The sequence below is a fragment of the Lepisosteus platostomus genome, chromosome 22 (genome assembly GCF_059453375.1).
Source record: "Lepisosteus platostomus isolate fLepPlt1 chromosome 22, fLepPlt1.hap1, whole genome shotgun sequence".
Classification (NCBI taxonomy): domain Eukaryota; kingdom Metazoa; phylum Chordata; class Actinopteri; order Semionotiformes; family Lepisosteidae; genus Lepisosteus; species Lepisosteus platostomus.
In genome coordinates this window covers 1,875,259-1,894,986 of record NC_142632.1, presented here as the reverse complement: position 1 = coordinate 1,894,986, position 19,728 = coordinate 1,875,259, and the positions used below count along the sequence as shown (strand labels likewise).

Genomic DNA, 19,728 nt, shown 5'->3' with positions numbered 1-19,728 from the left:
GCAGGTTCAAAAAGGGACCCTTGTTAATTGGAGAAATCAATGATTTCGAATGAATTCTGTATGCGTTAAAAGACAGCTATACACAGAAAAAATGCAGGACACTGCTCATGATGTTTCCAGAGCCGAAACACAGTGCGTTTTACCAAGCCATTTGACAAAGCCCGCCCACTGAAAACTGCAGCAGATCGTGTAAAGGCGTTCAACTTTGAAACTACTGCACGCACAGGAAGCAGAATAAATTCCTCTTTTCAAACTGTCAAAGGTTTGCTTTGCGAACGCTGCAGGACATCGCACAATCTCTTTTGAACGGGGACAAACGATTTCTTATGGGGCGCAGTAAGTACAGACGTTTAAAAAGCTCCACTCATGCCGACGATGCAGCATGAAGAAGCGCAACCTAACATTTGCATTCCTAGCACTGTTGCAACCTAGCACTATTGCATTCCCCACATCAGTAGCTAAGAGAATATCATTTACGACTCTTGTTAATGCAGTTTCAGAAACCAGACTGAAATTTCTCAAGAATATTATTTGAATCCAGATACGATTGACGTTGGGCAACAACTATTCTCTCAAGACTTTTAGATTGAAATGGGGCCTTTGAGACAGGCCTGTAGTTTTTAAGAACTTGTGGATCCAAATTTGACTTCTTAAGGAGCGGTCTAACAACCGCTACCTTAAATTGATCAGGTACAACACCTGACGCAAGCGATGCATTCATCATACTAATTATAGGTCCTGCCAGTCCTTTGAGGGGAATCTTTGACTAGCTGAGTGGGGATGGGATCTAGCGAACAGGTGGTTGACTTTGTCTTACGTCTGTGTTCATGAGTCCACCATAAGAAGAAATCTGAACAGGAGTGGTGATCATGCGAGGTCACCACGGAGGAAACCACTGCTCTCCCCCAAAAAAAACCCACCACTGCCCCTCTCAAGTTTGCTAAAGACCACATGGATGTCCCACAGCAACTCCTGGAACAATGTTCTGTGGACAGATGTGACAAAAGTTGAACTTGTTGGTAAATGTGCACAGCGTTATGTTTGGAGATAACAAAACACTGCATACCAACTCCAAAACCTCATCCCACCTGGGAAGCATGGCGGAAGCTGTACGGCTTGCAATCATCGAGGGACCGATGAATTCCAAGATGTATCAGGAAATTCTACAGCAGAATGTCAGGGTGTCTGCCTGTGATCTAAAACTCGAAAGACGCTGGGTCATGCAACATGACAAAAACAAAGGAGTACATCAACAACAGAGTGGCTGAAACAGAAGAAATTCCGTATTTTGGGATGGCCAAGTAAGAGTCCTGACCCCAATCCCATTGCAGTGCTGTGGCGTGATCTGAAGCAGGCCGTTCAGCACAAGACATCCCAAAAATATACATGAACTGAAACAGTTTTGCATAGACGAATAGGCCAAAATACCTCCTAACCGCTGCTCAGGTCTGACCAGCCGCTACAGAAAGTGGGGGTTGAGGTTTTTGTCATAAAGGAGGTTCCACTAGCTCCTTAATATAAGGGTTCACGTACTTTTTCCATCAATGACCTTGATTGTTTAAACCATTTGGTCAATAAAGAAACAGCAATGTCAAATGTTGGGCGTGTGTTGTTTGTTAAATCAGACTCTCTTTATTAATTATTATGACTTAGATAAAGATAAGATCACATGTTAGGAGCCATTCATGCAGAAATCCACATCATTCCAAAGGGCTGTTTACAAAAGTTTTTCTCCCAACTCTATGTGAGAGAAAAGCAGAGACGCTCACTGAGTAAGGTGGGGTTGCAGCTTTGCAAATTGCAAGGACATTTGTACGCTCAAAATGGGACAGGAGCACCCCAGATGGGACTTGAACCCACAATCCCTGGCTTAGGAGGCCAGTGCCTTATCCATTAGGCCACTGGGGCACACTGGGTGGGGTCGATCACGCTGATGAAGAGCCAGTTTTGTTTTCCTTTGCTTTTTCAAAGGGATCCCCAAAATTAGGGAAGTTAGGCAGCAGAAGGTTTACTGTGACCTGAGAAGGACCGGCATCCAATCACGGTGGTACACACACACACGCTCTCACTCATCTGAGCTACACGGCTATCTCAGGATGATCTCAGGTGCGCCGAGCTGGTACGGAACATATTGAACTGATCGATGGCGAATTGTCTCTCAGACAGGCTTTTCACCTCTGAGCTCCCTGACTGACAGTGATCAGCTAGGTAGTGAAACAGTCAGCTGCTTCTAAGCCTTAAACAGCTGCATCTCGGCGCTTCCACGGAGAGATGATTTGAAAGCCGAACAAGTCACCTCTGAGCTCCCTGACTTTAGGGTACGGTGTTCCCTGAAGGGCTCTCAAACCCCGCATTTCAGATGCCTAGCTGTATTGCTGATGTGTTGCACCTCAGAATCACTTTTAAACCTTACCTCTGGTATCTTTAATCCCTATTGCTCAACGCATGGTGAAAGTATTGCATAAATGTTTCTGAAAATGAGCAATGGGCACCTGAGAGTCTCATTTGCCTGTTTCACAAATGATCATATTTGACTAGAGATTCTGTTTGGGATTCAGTTGTGCATTCTGACAGCAATCCCTTTCAAAAAACGATACATTCTGGATGAGATCAAAGGTGCAGGAACACTGTATTTAGGATATGTTTGCAGGTATTCTGTCTCTCTAGCTTCAACACAGTGATATATATATATATGCTCACTAATTTTTTGGTACATTTCCAGGGCAATAATCATTATGAGGATTTATTTCCAGATGTGCTAGGGGTAGTGTTGTGAAATACATCAACACACTGGATCGCAGGTTTAAGCCCCCTGCACTCTTACTCCTTAAAAAACAACAAATGCAGATATGTAGCAATCATATTGTAGCAGACACTCATTTGCCTGTTTCACAAATGATCATATTTTACTAGAGATTCTGTCTGGGATACGGATGTGCATTCTGACAGCAATCTCTTTCAAAAAATGATTTTATCTTATCGCGGCTTTGCCCTTCTTGCCTCTTTGGACAATATCTCCATCTTGTGGTCGTTGTTGGTAATCTCTAGACAATATCTCCATCTTGTGGTTGTTGTTGGTAATGTCTTCTTATGCCCTTTTATAATTTCAATTCTCTATTAGTTGATTCTAGAATAGAGTTGAAAACATCAGTTTTATAGCAGACAATATGACATTATTTATAGTCCAATTAGAAATTTATTACCCTGTTTTTAACATAATAACAAATTAAAATTGATTAAAACTAAGTTTGGAACACCAGGGAACATAAAAAAATGATTTTTAGGAAAACCATGAGGTTCTCTGTGTCCGAAGCCTGCAAGGGGAGAAAGCTAGAATCCTTTGATTTTTCAAAATTTGAAAATAAACATCATATAACAACAGCTTTCATTCCTAGGAGTGAAAAACAACCATTTTTGAAGACATATTAGTTTCTAAAACACTACAATAAAGTTAAAAACATCCGTTTTATATTACATTATTTTTTGTGAAATTAGTCATTTTTTGCACTATTTTTAATAAAATCTCTAATTAAAAGTGATTAAAATTAAGTTTGGAACAACAAGGAACACAAAAAAAAAGATTTTAAGGAAAAAAATGATGTCTTCTGTGCCAGGTGCCTGCAAGGGGAGAAAGCTAGAATCCTACCCAGGCTCCTGGAGCTCTGTCCTGGCTAAAGGAGGGTGAATCCATCCCCTTCAAAGCTCCAAGAAAAAATGATATTTTTAAATTTGAAAAAAAAAACATTATTGAACAACATCTCTTGGTCCACAGAGTGCAAAAATCTAACTTTGAAAAAAATCCATTGACTGGTCCCTGAATCCTGAAGTTTCTTTGCATGATATCGGGCTTGCAACCACTTTCTGGAAAATGATGAAAAATGCCAAAAATGAAAAAAAAGTTATCAATTCTAGAGCCTAAGAGGAAAACAAGACAAAGGTATATCTCCAAATAATTTTATGTGCTTCAGAAGAGCCCAGGAAAGTTTTTTGCATACATGAAACCACGCCCGTTTGCACGTAAGAGGACATGGTTGCACACACGACTGCATGAAAGCACGCGTGCATGCGAAGTCATCGTGTTGAGCATTTGAAAAGCCGCACCACGCCGCACTTGAAATAGCTCTTACATTAGTGGTAGACGCAGGAATCGCCTTTTTATTTACGCTCTTACCAACGCGATGGAAAGCAAAACAAAGCAAAGCAGAGCAGAGCAAAACAAAACGAACAAACGAAAACCCTCACGTCCCGCACTTGCATATAACGCCGTTACGTGCCCAAGCGGTATTGTACGTCATCCTAACACTGCACCCCGGGGCGTACGGTATATGGGAAAGAGCACACGCCACGAATCGTCTCGAATCACTCCCTACAGCTGTAAGGCGCCTTGAAGCGTGCACCCCCAACATTCTTCTTTGCGCATCTGTGAAAGGTAAACTCTTGAGCAAACTCTGAACCCGCTCTAAGGAAACTAATCCGATTAGACTTTACTTTGACTCATCTTTTTACGTTCAGTGCTGGACTGCTCAAACTCCAGCTAGGGTTAGGGTTAGCATTCCAATGCTACTTAGACACTTTGTTTACGCTCAGTGCTGGATTTTGGGAACTTCAGGACGACTGGGAATTTTCTGCTATCTGTCCATTCTGTTTTGTTTTGGAGACTCTTGGCTGCCTATGTGGTACAGTGCAGCGTGAAGGAAACATTTTCCAAAACTGTGTCAGCTCAAAAGTTGTAAGAAAACCTCTCCAGCTGCTTTAACTCTCTTCATTTTTGTCATTTAATGTAACACTCGATGTATAACTGGAGCCTCACATATGCAAATAGTGAGGCTCCAGTTGGACACACAGTTCGACACCAGAGAATGCTCACGATTTCGGAAGCTGTCTCCGGGACGTGCTGATTCCACACATCCTGAATAAATCATGATATTGTAATGCCCTCGCCTGGTGGTGAGGAGGAAGCGCCCCCAGGCGCTCGTAGTACCGCTGGGCATGCTGGGAGTGGTAGCCGGGGAGAGTCTGAGGGTCAGCACGATGACCAGCGGCTGACCCTACTTGTGTAAATAATGTCCTAGTGATTCTAGTGCCCTGTGTAGTCCTGTAAAAGTGTAGTGTGTTGTTAGGTAATTACCACCCTAACTATGTGTACGTGTTCCGTCAGTCTCCTCATGTGTGTGTAGATCCTGTGTTTGGTTTTGTGTGGTTGTAAATGAATAAAGCTAATGCTTGTTTATTAATCGCGTCTCCACTCGTCCTTGTTCTGTAAAGAACCTGTAAACGCTACATTGGTGTCAGAAGCGGGCAGAATGGACAATTTGTGGCAGACAGTACCCGATTCTATTAAGCGCCGTTTGACGCTGGAAGAAGCAAAACCCATCGGCAGCGCACAGAGGGAGCCTGAGCAACTCCTGGGTGCGACAGGTGGCCACAGCCCTTACCAGGGCTATTCAATAGTGGTTCCGCCGGTAGAATTGGGGCGACCGGCCGCTACTCCTGGTCAGCGAGCACCCCAGATAGAGGATACTCTCCCTGCCGGAGCCGATCAGCAATTCCCACACCCATCGGCGCGGGTGAGACCAGGTCGCTACAATGGGGAAGCGCCGTGGGAAATCTACGAGGCGCAGTTCCAGCTCGCGGCCCGGACGAATTGCTGGAGCCAGGCGGAGATGGTCGGCCACCTGGCGGCGGCGCTGGAAGGAGCGGCCTGCCAGGCGCTCTTGGACGTCCCGGAGGAGGACAGAGGCGAATACACGGCGCTGGCGGCGGCTCTCCAGCTGCGCTTCGGTGTGGAGGAGGCGCCGGACTTGATGCGGGAGAGGCTGGCCCTGCGGCGGCGCCAACCAGGAGAGCGACTGGGCCCGGTTGCCGCTGATGTCGCGTTCCTCGCCCGCCGAGGATACCCAACTTTCCCCCGGGAGGCGCAGCGGGAGATGGCTCTCCAGGCCTTTCTCAAGGCCCTCTCACCCGAGGAGCTGCGGCGCCACGTGCAGCTGGCCGCGCCAACATCGCTGGAGCAGGCCTTGGCCCTTGCTACACGGGCTGAGGCCGTGTTCGGGGTGGCTGGAAGCACCAGCAGACGCAGTGCGACAGAGGGATCCAGCGAGGGGGAAGAGGAGCCAGCCCGGGCAGCGACCCCCGCGGAACAGCCCCGCACGCTGATTTGCAACCGCTGCGGGAAGAGGGGACACCGAGCCCGGTTCTGCCGGGCACCCGAACCTCGCACTCCTCGATCGGCGTCGGGAAACGGGAACGGGGCGGCTCAGCGTGGGGAAGGCCGCCCCTCGAACACCTCAACCCCCGCTCCGGAGAGCGCTGTTAAGACTGGCGCCCCTCACGCCACCGTGGGGCGAGTCGGCTGTAGCCGGGGCCTGTACCTCCACTGCAAAATCGAGGACCAACCCTGCCTGGCCCTACTCGACACCGGTTCATCGATAACCCTACTCCGGCCGGGCGTCTTCCCCGACACCGAGGGCACCAACCCCCCAGGATGGGAGGCCTCCAGCCTGCGGTTGAGGACCGTGACGGGACAGCTCGCTGCAGTCCGGGGGAATCAGGTGCTTGCCTTCCGTCTAGGTGCAGCGACGGTGCGCCACCCCTGCTACCTCGCACCCATCCAGGAGGACTGCATTCTGGGGCTGGACGTACTGCAGCGAGTGGGGGCCAGGTTGGACTTGGACCGGCAGGAGTTGGTGTGGCAGGGGGAGCGACTGCACCTGGTGGAGGGCAGGCCCGGCGAAGGCCGAGGGACGTGGGCTTGCCGGAGCCGGGAGAAAAAGAGGCAGTGGCGGCGGCGGCAGTCGCCGGGGCAGACCAGGCCAATGAGCCGGGGAGCGAGCGTGCCGGATCCTGCTCCCGAGTCAGCCGGGGGGCCAGGCAAAGCAGCGGCGGCGGGGGCCGAGCGTTGCGTGGAAGCGAGGCGCACCGTTGAGGATCTCTACCAGCGGAGCTGCGAGGGCCTCGATCAGGACCTGCGGCAGCGGCTCCAGGAGCTACTCGCCCAGAACGAAGACCTCTTTGCGGCGAGAGATGAGGACTGCATCCGCACTGCCCTGGTCCAACACGAGATCAACACCGGCGACGCTCGGCCCATCCGCATCCCACCTGGACGCATGATTCACGCCAAGCGGACCGCCGCCGAGGAAAAGATCCGGGAGATGGCCGCAGCGGGGGTGATTGAGCCCTCCGCGAGCCCGTGGTCGGCGCCAGCTGTACTGGTCAAAAAAAAAGACGGCTCGTGGAGGTTCTGCGTCAACTACCGCAAGCTGAACGAGGTCACCCGGAAAGATTCCTACCCCCTGCCGAGGATAGATGACGCCCTAGACTACATCACTGGGTCGACCTGGTTCAGCTCCCTGGACCTCCGCTGCGGCTACTGGCAGGTACCGCTTGCTCCCGATGCTCGCCCGAAGACGGCCTTTTCTATCGGCCAGGGCCTCTGGCAGTTTACTGTCATGCCTTTTGGCCTGTGCAATGCCCTGGCGACATTCGAGAGGCTGATGGAGAGAGTGCTGGTATCTGTCCTGCGGAACCAGTGTGTGCTGTACCTGGACGATCTGCTGGTTCATGCCCGGGGCTTCGACCAGGCCTTGACAAACCTCCAGGCGGTGCTGGCCTGCATCCGTCGTGCTGGCCTGAGGCTCAACCCCCGCAAGTGCGAGCTCCTTCCTGGGACATGTTGTTGGACCGCGAGGGGTGGCTACGGACCCAGGTAAGGTCGCTGCAGTGAGGGGCTGGCCAACTCCACGCACCGTCGCGGAGCTCCGCAGCTTTCTGGGGCTGGCCTCGTACTATCGGAGGTTCGTCCGGGACTTTGCCAGCATCGCTGCCCCGCCTCACCGACAAGGGCCACCGTTTTGACTGGGACTCGGGCTGTGAGACTGCCTTCGGCCGGTTGCGTGAAGCTCTGGTGGGGGCCCCCGTGCTGGCCTACCCCGACCCGCGGTTGCCGTATGTTCTCGACACCGACGAGAGTGACTCGGGGGTGGGTGCGGTGTTGGCGCAGGAGGGGCCGGATGGGGAGCGCGTAGTGGCCTACTATAGTCGGGCTCTGACTAGGCCTGAGCGGAACTACTGCGTGACCCGTCGCGAGCTGCTGGCGGTGATGGCGGCGGTCCACCACTTCAGGCCGTACCTGTTCGGGACCCGGTTCCGGTTGAGGACCGACCATGCGTCCCTCACCTGGCTGCTCCACTTTAAGGAGCCAGAGGGGCAGATGGCGCGATGGATAGAGATCCTGCAGGAGTACGACTTCACTGTCGTGCACCGTGCGGGGTCTCGCCATCTCAATGCCGACGCTCTCTCGCGGCGCCCCTGCGAGGCCGCGGACTGCCATCACTGCGCCCGGCGGGAGCAGCGAGAGGAGGCTGTCCGCACCGTGGCAGGGGTGAGCACCGCGGCCACGGCCCGGGAGGGGCCGCTGGGGGTGGGCCTGCCAGACCTGGAGCAGCGTCAGGCAGCTGATCCTGACGTGGGGCCGGTGCTCCGCTGGAGGGCAGCAGGAGTGCGGCCTATGCGAGAGGAGCTCGCCCCGCACCCGAAGTCCGTCAAGGCCCTCTGCGCCCTGTGGGAGGCCTTGGAGGTAAAGGACGGGGTGCTGCGCCGGGGGTGGCGGGTACTCTCCAGTGGCGAGGTACGGTGGCAGCTGGTGGTGCCTTAGTCGCTCCGCGGGGCGGTGCTCCGAGCGGTGCACGGCCAGCCGGGTGTGGGGCACTTCGGCGGTAAAAAAACCCTGCAGCGTCTCCGAGGCCATTTTTATTGGGGTCTTTGCCACCGGGACGTGGAGCGGTACTGCCGAACGTGTGCGGTGTGCGTGGCGCAGAAGGGTCCCCCCGAGCGCTCTCGGGCCCCCCTCCAACAACACCAGGTGGGGGCTCCTATGGAGCGCACCGAGGCCGGGAACCGCTACGTCTTGGTGGCCATGGATTACTTTACGAAGTGGCTGGAGGCCTACGCCCTCCCGGACCAGAGTGCCCCCACGGTGGCCGATGCACTGCTGGAGGGGATGTTTGCCAGGCTGGGGGTGCCGGAGGAGTTACACAGTGACCAGGGGCGTAACTTCGAGTCCCAGGTCTTCGCCAGAGTGTGCCAGCGCCTGGGGATTACTAAGACGCGGACCACCCCGCTGCATCCCCAGAGCGACGGGTTGGTAGAGCGGTTTAATCGGATGCTCGCCATCCAGCTGGCCACCCTGGTGTCCCGGCACCAACGGGACTGGGACCGCCACCTCCCCCTTGTGCTCTGGGCGTATCGGACCGCGGTCCAGGAATCCACCGGGTGCACCCCGGCCTCGCTCATGCTGGGCCGGGAAATGCGATCACCGGTGGACCTGGTCTTCGGCCTGCCGCCCGGAGACGGGTCGGCACCACCGGCTGGACCGGACTACGAGTGGGACCTGCGGCAGCGGATGCAGCGGGTGCACAGCTTTGCACGGACCCACCTGACACAGGCGGGGGTCCGGCAGAAGCGGTACTACAACCTGCGCTGCAGGGGGCCTGCCTTCCAGCCCGGGGACTCGGTTTGGGTGTACAACCCGCGCCGCCGCAAAGACCTCAGCCCTAAGCTGGCCCCGTCGTGGGAGGGGCCCGCTGAGGTACTCGGGGTGGTGGGCGAGGTCTGCTACCGTGTCCGGTTGCGAACACGGGGGAGAGTGGTGGTCCTGCACCGAGACCGCCTGGCCCCCTACCGGGCCCGGGAGGAGGAGCCGTGTGGGGAGGCTCCAGAGGAGCAGCCGGGGCCGGAGCCGGCCGATAGTGGGGCGTCCGTGGATCGCCAGCCGTCACCGCGGCGCAGCGGCCGCTCACGCAGGGTTCCGCAGCAGTTGGCCGAATACGAGTACAGCCTGAGGGGGGTGTTCGACATCGGCGAGACGCCAGACGCTTCAGGTGGGGGCAGTGTAACGCCCTCGCCTGGTGGTGAGGAGGAAGCGCCCCCAGGCGCTCGTAGTACCGCTGGGCATGCTGGGAGTGGTAGCCGGGGAGAGTCTGAGGGTCAGCACGATGACCAGCGGCTGACCCTACCTGTGTAAATAATGTCCTAGTGATTCTAGTGCCCTGTGTAGTCCTGTAAAAGTGTAGTGTGTTGTTAGATAATTACCACCCTAACTATGTGTACGTGTTCCGTCAGTCTCCTCATGTGTGTGTAGATCCTGTGTTTGGTTTTGTGTGGTTGTAAACGAATAAAACTAATGCTTGTTTGTTAATCGCGTCTCCACTCGTCCTTGTTCTGTAAAGAACCTGTAAACGCTACAATATTGTTAATTGCTGTAGCTAAACGTTCAAATGAGTTTCATGGCCAGATGGACTGTTTCCTCCAGCGGTATAATATTGCAGTGAGACAGCACGATGCCTGCAAGACTATGTCACGCTAAACGCCACAGATTGTGTTTGTCCGTTCGTGTCAGTCGTCCTGCAGCCACGGGAAGTGGGACACAAACATGCTGCAATGCTTTCAAGACGTTAGGATTTGTTTGTGCAACATCCGAGAAGAGTACTTGTGGCTTGAATGTGGACTGTACGTGCCCGCCCCCTTTCCTCTGTAGTGCATGAGTTCCTCCCGGCATGCCCTTCGTCATTGTTCTGTCATCTTGTATTTAAAGGGTTGTATTTCTGCTGCTGAAAATAAGCAACGGTTTTCTCACAACGCCCTTTGTTCCCAACGGAGCCCTTGTCTGTCATGAAATTCTTCAAAACCTCAAGCTAGAAGAAGAAGACGACAAATATGAAGCGTTACAGCAACGACATGCCATGAGACGATTGATAACGATTTCCATAGGATCCCCGCGGTTGCCTGGCAACCGTCAGCTTTGCGCAGTGGCAGTATCGTAGCCTGTGAGGTTTAGCCGAGGCGCGATTATTGCTAGTTGAAAACTTTTCCCAATACCCCGCTTCCACCGGTTTGCAATACAATCGACGAAAGCAATTTTTAACAGTCTCGTCAGAGACTGAGCAAGGTGTTTAAAGACAGATTTTGTCATGGTGACATCATGGTAGAAAGAAACGAGCTTGTTACGTCTCAACAGAAACGCTCTTTAGCTCTTTCAGCGTTATGCAGAGAACAGCGTCTGTCGAGATTACTTTTGTGTCAGCGCGAAACGCCGTGTGCTGTCAGTTTGATTTCATATTGCTCGTAGCGGCGCCCGGCTTTTGTCTGTCAAATGTTAGGTTGCGCTTCTTCATGCTGCATCGTCGGCATGAGTGGAGCTTTTTAAACGTCTGTACTTACTGCGCCCCATAAGAAATCGTTTGTCCCCGTTCAAAAGAGATTGTGCGATGTCCTGCAGCGTTCGCAAAGCAAACCTTTGACAGTTTGAAAAGAGGAATTTATTCTGCTTCCTGTGCGTGCAGTAGTTACAAAGTTGAACGCCTTTACACGATCTGCTGCAGTTTTCAGTGGGCGGGCTTTGTCAAACGGCTTGGAAAAACGCACTGTTTCGGCTCGGGAAACATCCCAGTGGGCATTGATTCGTCGAATATATGTATATTTACGGCGAAAATACGGCTATACGTATATATACGTCGCCTCGACGTATAATCAACGTCGAATTGCAACCGTAAAATCGACGACATGAATAAACGCATATATAACGTCGAAAACACATCTAACACAGTGCCTGAGGCCTTTTACTGTATGTATCGTGTGTGCCGCAACTAGGAGTATACGGCACTCTGCACAGTGTACGAAGTAAATTATTTTCGCAGTAATTAATTTATTATATTTACTATATTTATTATACACGTGTAAATTAATTACTGCGAAAATAATTTACTTCGTACACTGTGCAGAATCAGCGGTTTTACAGTATATATCGCCTTTAAAGGTGGCTTCTCAAAACGCTTTACGGGATAAAAACAACCAGAACAGCAGCAACAACAATATTGTATTTCGTTGCACTTTGAAAACCAAGTAATAACTTAACTATACAGTACGTGCAAACGTTTCGTATGTTGCTGTCGTGAATGCCTGCGTACCCATAAGTATCTTATTTGCCTTGTGTCTGTCTACAGTATATCTGTCCCACTACCCCCCTCTCTCCCTCAATTCAATTCAATTCAAGGTGTTTTATTTGCATGACAGATGGGTACAAGCAGTGTTGGGTATGTATATTGTAACACTTACTGCCGACAGGCACTGTGTAAGACCCGGCGTACCAGAGCAGCGCACCGAGGAAGCGTTTGCATTTATAACTTCGTTTTTAAAATTAGTCAAGCAATATGAACTCCCGGAGTGCTGGCTGTGACGAATTAAACCGGTCTCACAGGTATTCAAAGTAGGAAGTACAGTGTTAAGTGGTAGCTGGGCTACTCCCTCAATAGAATCGCTTTAAGGAAAAGCATTTTCAGAGAGCAATCATGCTGTGTTTATGTAGAAAAAGCGATTAGGTTTATGAGCAATCTAATTACCTATTTGCTTAAAACGCTATATAAAATAAAGTTTATTTAGAGATGAATGATCAGTGTCGCAGTTTAAATAATGGGAGTCTGGAAACTAACACACAGCACCACCGGATTTAATATCGCCATAAAAACGCTATAAAATAATGTGACTAGGCACAGAAAAAGTTTACAGCACAGTACAATAATAAATGCTGACCATGACTTTAGAAGCATAAATTACCTTACACTCAATTTAAACACAAGCTGTCTTTCTGTATGAACCTCTAAGCTGGTTCATACAGAAAATGTAGAAATGCATTAGCCTGATTATGATTAAAAAACACATAATTAAACACGCGTTTGCGATTTAAATCACAACACGATTTAAATCAATATAAATGTTTATATTGTAACGCATACTGTCCAGCCTCCATTTCTCTATAAAAATTTATTCTGTTGCACACACACACACACTAGAAGCAGGAACCGCTGTCAGAAGGGAAGATATGTTCAAAATATCGCAAATATCGATCATGTTGCGATATTTTGAAATATAAAAGTCAATTGATTGTCCATAATATCGCTTACCTATTTTTTCGAAGATATGTTTGTTTAAAGAAAAGTCCAGCACCAGCTGGATTTGAACACACAACCTGCCAGTTGATAGTCACGCACCTAGACCAGTCGGCTACAAGACAGCTCGCATGAACAGCCAGCCGAAACAGCCCTACACAGCCCTGTCGCAGTACACGGATATAATCATACCGTTATTAAATTCTTTAGATACGCGATTCCATATTATATTCCCTTTTAATCAAATTCTAAAAGTATGCTTGTTGACTCCGGAATCATGTTAGTTAAAGACTTCGAAGCTTACAATGTTTAGGGAGAAATGGAATACTGGTGTGTATTTTTTTCTTTAAAGTACCAAGACCAGCTATATACTGTATGTTTATGTTCCAAAATTAATATCGTTTATGGCCTTCACACGCGTTACAGTATGCTCCTATTCTTTTTATGCTCAGCTACTAAGATTTCCCTTCAGTGGTAAAATTCAATATCTACAACAGGCACAGTAAAGACATTTACAGTAAGTCTTTCTACGACAGACCAACGGACCACGAGTGCCCCTGTCGGTCAACCAATCACGCACCGCGGTACCCCGTGTCATCTTACCTGCGGTACGTGTCTGTACCGCTCACTTTGAATGGCTGCATCTGTAGCTGATCACTGTCAGTCAGGGAGCTCAGAGGTGAAAAGCCTGTTTGAGAGACAATTCGCTGTCGATCAGTTCAATATGTTCCGTACCAGCTCGGCACACCTGAGATCATCTTGGTAGCTGTGTAGCTCAGATGAGTGAGAGCGTGTGTGTGTGTATCACCGTGATTGGATGCCGGTCCTTCTCAGGTCACAGTAAACCTTCTGCTGCCTAACCTCCCTAATTTTGGGGATCCCTTTGAAAAAGCAAAGGAAAACTAAACTGGCTCTTCATCAGCGTGATCGACCCCACCCAGTGTGCCCCAGTGGCCTAATGGCTAAGACACTGGCCTCCTAAGCCAGGGATTGTGGGTTTGAGTCCCATCTGGGGTGCTCCTGTCCCATTTTGAGTGTACAAATGTCCTTGTGATTTGCAAAGCTACAACCCCACCTTACTCAGTGAGCGTCTCTGCTTTTCTCTCACATACAGTTGGGAGAAAAAATTTTGTAAACAGCCCTTCGGAATGATGTGGATTTCTGCATGAATGGCTCCTAACATGTGATCTTATCTTTATCTAAGTCATAATAATTAATAAAGAGAGTCTGATTTAACAAACAACACAGGCCCAACATTTGACATTGCTGTTTCTTTATTGACCAAATGGTTTAAACAATCAAGGTCATTGATGGAAAAAGTACGTGAACCCTTATATTAAGGAGCTAGTGGAACCTCCTTTATGACAAAAACCTCAACCCCTACTTTCTGTAGCGGCTGGTCAGACCTGAGCAGCGGTTAGGAGGTATTTTGGCCTATTCCTCTATGCAAAACTGTTTCAGTTCATGTATATTTTTGGGATGTCTTGCGCTGAACGGCCTGCTTCAGATCACGCCACAGCACTGCAATGGGATTGGGGTCAGGACTCTTACTTGGCCATCCCAAAATACGGAATTTCTTCTGTTTCAGCCACTCTGTTGTTGATGTACTCCTTTGTTTTTGTCATGCTGCATGACCCAGCGTCTTTCGAGTTTTAGATCACAGGCAGACACCCTGACATTCTGCTGTAGAATTTCCTGATACATCTTGGAATTCATCGGTCCCTCGATGATTGCAAGCCGTACAGCCTCCGCCATGCTTCCCAGGTGGGATGAGGTTTTGGAGTTGGTATGCAGTGTTTTGTTATCTCCAAACATAACGCTGTGCACATTTACCAACAAGTTCAACTTTTGTCACGTCTGTCCACAGAACATTGTTCCAGAAGTTGCTGTGGAACATCCATGTGGTCTTTAACAAACTTGAGAGGGGCAGTGGTGTTTTTTTTGGGGGGAGAGCAGTGGTTTCCTCCATGGTGACCTCGCATGATCACCGCTCCTGTTCAGATTTCTTCTTATGGTGGACTCATGAACACAGACGTAAGACAAAGTCAACCACCTATTCGCTAGATCCCATCCCCACTCAGCTAGTCAAAGATTCCCTCGAAGGACTGGCAGGACCTATAATTAGTATGATGAATGCATCGCTTGCGTCAGGCGTTGTACCTGATCAATTTAAGGTAGCGGTTGTTAGACCGCTCCTTAAGAAGTCAAATTTGGATCCACAAGTTCTTAACAACTACAGGCCTTTCTCAAAGGTCCCATTTCAATCTAAAAGTCTTGAGAGAATAGTTGTTGCCCAACGTCAATCGTAACTGGATTCAAATAATATACTTGAGAAATTTCAGTCTGGTTTCTGAAACTGCATTAACAAGAGTCGTAAATGATATTCTCTTAGCTACTGATGCGGGGAATGCAACAGTGCTTGTGCTTCTAGATCTTAGAGCTGCCTTTGACACGGTTGACCTCTCTGTTTTGTAACACAGGCTTGAGTTTGAGGTTGGCTTATTTGGAACCGTCCTTCAGTGGTTTACTTCACATTTAACTCATCGTTTTCATTATGCTCAAATATCTAATAATTGTACTGCTTCATCAACGTCACCAGTTCAATTTGGGGTACCAGAGGGATCAGTGCTGGGACCAATATTGCTCTCTCTCTCTACATGCTGCTGCTAGGTAGGATAATCCGAAAAAATAATATGAACTTTCATTCATATGCTGATGACACTCAAATAAACATTTTGTTTACACCAAACGACAACTCTTCTATTATCACTTTAGTTAAATGCATTAAGGAAGGAAATACTTGGATGTGTGAAAACTTTTTGTTACTCAACTCTGAGAAAAATGAGGATCTGTTGATCGGAGGCAACAATACTGATAGGACTACTATAACTTCAGCACTTAACTCAGAGGATTTAAACATTTGCCTCAAAGAGACAGCACGTAACCTAGGCGGCATATTAGACACAAGGCTCTTAACAACTTGCATTGTTAAGTGCCTTGGGACAACCTTGTTGTGAAAGGCGCTATATAGAAATACATTGATTTGAATTGAATTGACAATGTAAAATGTTGTGTGTGTTGTTTGTTAAACAAGACTGTCTTTATTTATCAAAAAATAAAAGGAATTTGCTAGGAATGCAAATGTTAGGTTGCGCTTCTTCATGCTGCATCGTCGGCATGAGTGGAGCTTTTTAAACGTCTGTACTTACTGTGCCCCATAAGAAATCGTTTGTCCCCGTTCAAAAGAGATTGTGCGATGTCCTGCAGTGTTCGCAAAGCAAACCTTTGACAGTTTGAAAAGAGGAATTTATTCTGCTTCCTGTGCGTGCAGTAGTTACAAAGTTGAACGTCTTTACACGATTTGCTGCAGTTTTCAGTGGGCGGGCTTTGTCAGATGGCTTGGAAAAACGCACTGTGTTTCGGCTCGGGAAACATCATGAGAAGTGTCCTGCATGTTTTCTGTGTATAGCTGTCTTTTAACGCATACAGAATTCATTCGAAATCATTGATTTCTCCAATTAACAAGGGTCCCTTAAAGGATGAGTCAAAGTAACGTCTAATCGGATTAGTTTCCTTAGAGCTGGTTCAGAGTTTGCTCAAGAGTTTACCTTTCACAGATGCGCAAAGAAGAATGTTGGGGGTGCACGCTTCAAGGTGCCTTACAGCTGTAGGGAGTGATTCGAGACGATTCGTGGCGTGTGCTCGTTCCCATATACCGTACGCCCCGGGGTGCAGTGCTAGGATGACGTACAATACCGCTTGGGCACGTAACGGCGTTATATGCAAGTGCGGGACGTGAGGGTTTTCGTTTGTTCATTTTGTTTTGCTCTGCTTTGCTTTGTTTCGTGGTCAAGAGGCGTAAGGTAAGTCGTAATCCAGGGAGAACACTGGTGGCAAACAGTCCGAGGTGAGAGGCGAGGTCCAAAGTCGAAAAGGCAGAAGGGGAGTCCAATATCCAGAATAAACGAGGTAATGGAAAAAACGCCAGGTAGAGCTCTCAAGGAGTAGACTCAATACCAGCGGGAAGCTGGTAAAAATAGCACTGCGTACCGCACGGTGGAGTGTGTGCAGGTGGGTTAACTCGTGCGGCGGCGTTTGTTAATAATCACCCGCTGCTGGTGCTGTTTAGATTGCTTAAGAGTTGGTCTTAACTGCCTGGCGGTCATGACAAGCTCCTCTTTAAGCTGTGGTTTAGTTTTGCATTCATGTGTTTCTAGAGCAGTTATTTATGGGAGTGGGTGGGTCTTTCACAGAGGCTCAGGACAAATCCCCTGCATGAAAGTCTACTGTGTGCGTTCAAACAGTCACAGGTCAAGAGCCAGGCAGGAGGACAATGGACAGAAGAAGCAACGAACTAAAAATAAAAGAACGAATATGAAAAAGCCACCATCTTTTTCTTTTTGACATTTTCCGACTTTCATGCAAGCCAGGACAAAGTTGCTCGTAGCTACTTGTGGATTCAAATACTCTATCGAGTGCTTTGATGAGTTTTTGCAATTTGATTGTCGTCCTGTCAGCCTGTTTCTGTTTTTTTTTTCAATCTAGTGATGGAAAGTAAGAGGGAAATGATGGAGCAATCAATAACCGCTCCGGAAAAATGGCAGAAAGAAATGGCCCGTCACTAAGGACATTTGTGAAGCAGAGGAGTGACATCACCACAAAGGCGACTTATTCTGCTGATCGTTTTGGTGAATAATGATTGAGGCGCGTTAAGAGAAAGGTAGCTGCGTCAGCATGCTTAAGCTGCAAAGGATAAAGCAAAGGTTTACTCCATGCTGAAAAGAGAAGAAAAAAAGCACAACGTTTCGGCTGTGGAGCCTTCTGCGCCATCTTCTTTAGCGATGGTGATGATGTTTACATTGGAAAAACTGAGACACGCACACTGGAGGGGCTTGAACCACCAACTGTTCAGTTAACAGCCAAATGCACTAACCGATTGCACCACAGAGTCTGACGGTCTTTTGTGCTCCCTACATTTGCAGGTTTATGGTCAAAGAAAACAATCGTTTGCGCTTCTTGTAGTCAGCAATATTTTTTCACTGACAACCAAGAAATGGATTTCATCTTTCACAAAATGTATGGATTTCTTCAAAAACAAGTTATTCCAGAAAGGAAATGAATTCTTGCATTAAACTGAACAAAGCTGTACATGTTTGTCTGAAATGATACATTTGGCACAACAAGACACGGAGAGAGGCACAGCTGGTATTCAGACCCAGGATCGCCTGCTTACTAGGCAGGCACTTTAAGCCACTAGGGAGCACCGCACTTTTACAGACACTTGGACACATCTGCGCTCGGTGTGCACTTAACATAATCTCTGAGCCCGTGCCTCTTTCCCGTTTAATAGCAGAACTGACGCCAAGAGAAATGATGAGAAATGGCATTTATCGGGCACTTTTCATGTCCAAGGAGCTCAATGCCCTTGACACCTCCCCAAGGCGACAGAGCTGTGCATTCTTTGGCGACACCATTTTTTCTTTTGTTTAATTTCTATACTTATTGATAGAATAAAAACGATATGTCATGTACTGTAAGGGAAATGTCGCTTTTCATGGGGAAAGCTAGCACCAGCAAATGTTGTGTTTAGAAGAAGTGATTTAACATGACACGTGACCTAATTTACCGGAGCAAAAGCTCACCCAGCAAGCCCTGCTTTACTTCTACAGGAGAGAAGTACTGTAGAGTCTGCAAGATGTTCAGCTGGGTAGCTACGTCAGCATGCCTCGGCTGCAAAGGAACAAGTAATAGGTTTATTGCATGCTGAAAAGAGAAGAACGGAAACACAGCGTTTCAGCTGTGAGGTCTTCTCACACCTGAAGAAGCCTCACACCTGTAAAAGGCTCCATGGTTTTCTTTCTTCTCTTTTCAACATGGAATACACCTATTGTCTGCAAGATGTGACAATTTCATGGTGTTTTGGAAGAAAACCTTTTTTCTTTGAATTCAAAATCAATCGGAATTTCAGCACGACACAATACTTTTTCTGTTTTAAGGAGATGATATTTTAAACCTGGTAAAAATAGTAGGAAACACAAGTTTCTTGCTGTGAAAATTTAGATGGAGAAGTGTACTACTAGTAGCAGTGTAGAGCTCTCTGTGGTGGAGTGCAAGCGCATGTTCTATGGGCCAGTGGCGTAATGGATAACGCGCCTGACTTTGGATCAGAAGATTGTAGGTCTGAGTCCTGCCTGGCTCGTGAGGCTTTTAAACCTCTCAGGTTCCTCGGTAACAGGTTGCCGTCATGTATATGAACTATAGAAAAGCATTTGCCACAACCCGTAAATTAGCACGCAAGTGCGGGCTAGTTAACACAGAACTGTATGGAGATCATCTCCAGCTCCGAGCTCAATTGCAATGAAAAAAAATGCAGAACAGAACTGGAGAGCAGCTGAATTTGTGCTCAGTAGGGTGGGGAGGACTCAGCATTACTATTGTTCTAATTGGCATGAACTGCAGGGGATCTGAATCAGAACATGTCAGTTAGTTCGATCATTGCGTCAATATGTAGGCCACGTTAATACAGAATTATTACTTTGTCTGTCTCGTCTTTGTATATAGCTGAATGTCCCTGACAATTTCATGTTAGTTTTTAAGAACGACATTGGTGCTAATATATACATATATAGCATATAAGGAACACGTAAAAGTTTAGTCCATGCTGAAAAGATAAGAAAATCGCCACAACGTTTCATCTTGGAATAAATCTTTACTTGTTGTTTTGCAGCCTACCCATTCTGACCTTACTCCTCCCTTGAAATTCCCTAACAGATAAGGGTACGTAACG

General features: G+C 48.4%; 1 protein-coding gene, 2 non-coding genes and 1 pseudogene across 4 annotated transcripts in view; 2 read left to right on the top strand and 2 right to left on the bottom strand.

Moving 5' to 3' along the window:
* LOC148642866 (uncharacterized) overlaps positions 1-19,728 on the bottom strand; it is a 137,561-nt pseudogene that overhangs the window by 20,184 nt on the left and 97,649 nt on the right. The gene's annotated exons all lie outside the window — the stretch shown is intronic.
* trnar-ccu (transfer RNA arginine (anticodon CCU)) lies at positions 1,836-1,908 on the bottom strand. The gene has a single exon. It is a non-coding gene; the product is annotated as a tRNA-Arg (tRNA).
* LOC148642891 (uncharacterized) lies at positions 2,641-6,925 on the top strand. The gene is made up of 3 exons (XM_088616593.1): positions 2,641-2,650; positions 5,266-6,442; positions 6,859-6,925. Exons 1-3 carry the CDS (start codon positions 2,641-2,643, stop codon positions 6,923-6,925), a joined length of 1,254 nt encoding a protein of 417 aa, XP_088472719.1.
* LOC148642890 (U4 spliceosomal RNA) lies at positions 10,795-10,936 on the top strand. The gene has a single exon (XR_015929475.1). It is a non-coding gene; the product is annotated as a U4 spliceosomal RNA (small nuclear RNA).

Bases quoted from the DNA above. Each gene is read 5' to 3' on its own strand.
- LOC148642891 (XM_088616593.1), top strand. The intron at 6,443-6,858 runs GCCGGGCGTCTT...CTCCCGAGTCAG, and splicing joins TCATCGATAACCCTACTCCG to CCGGGGGGCCAGGCAAAGCA.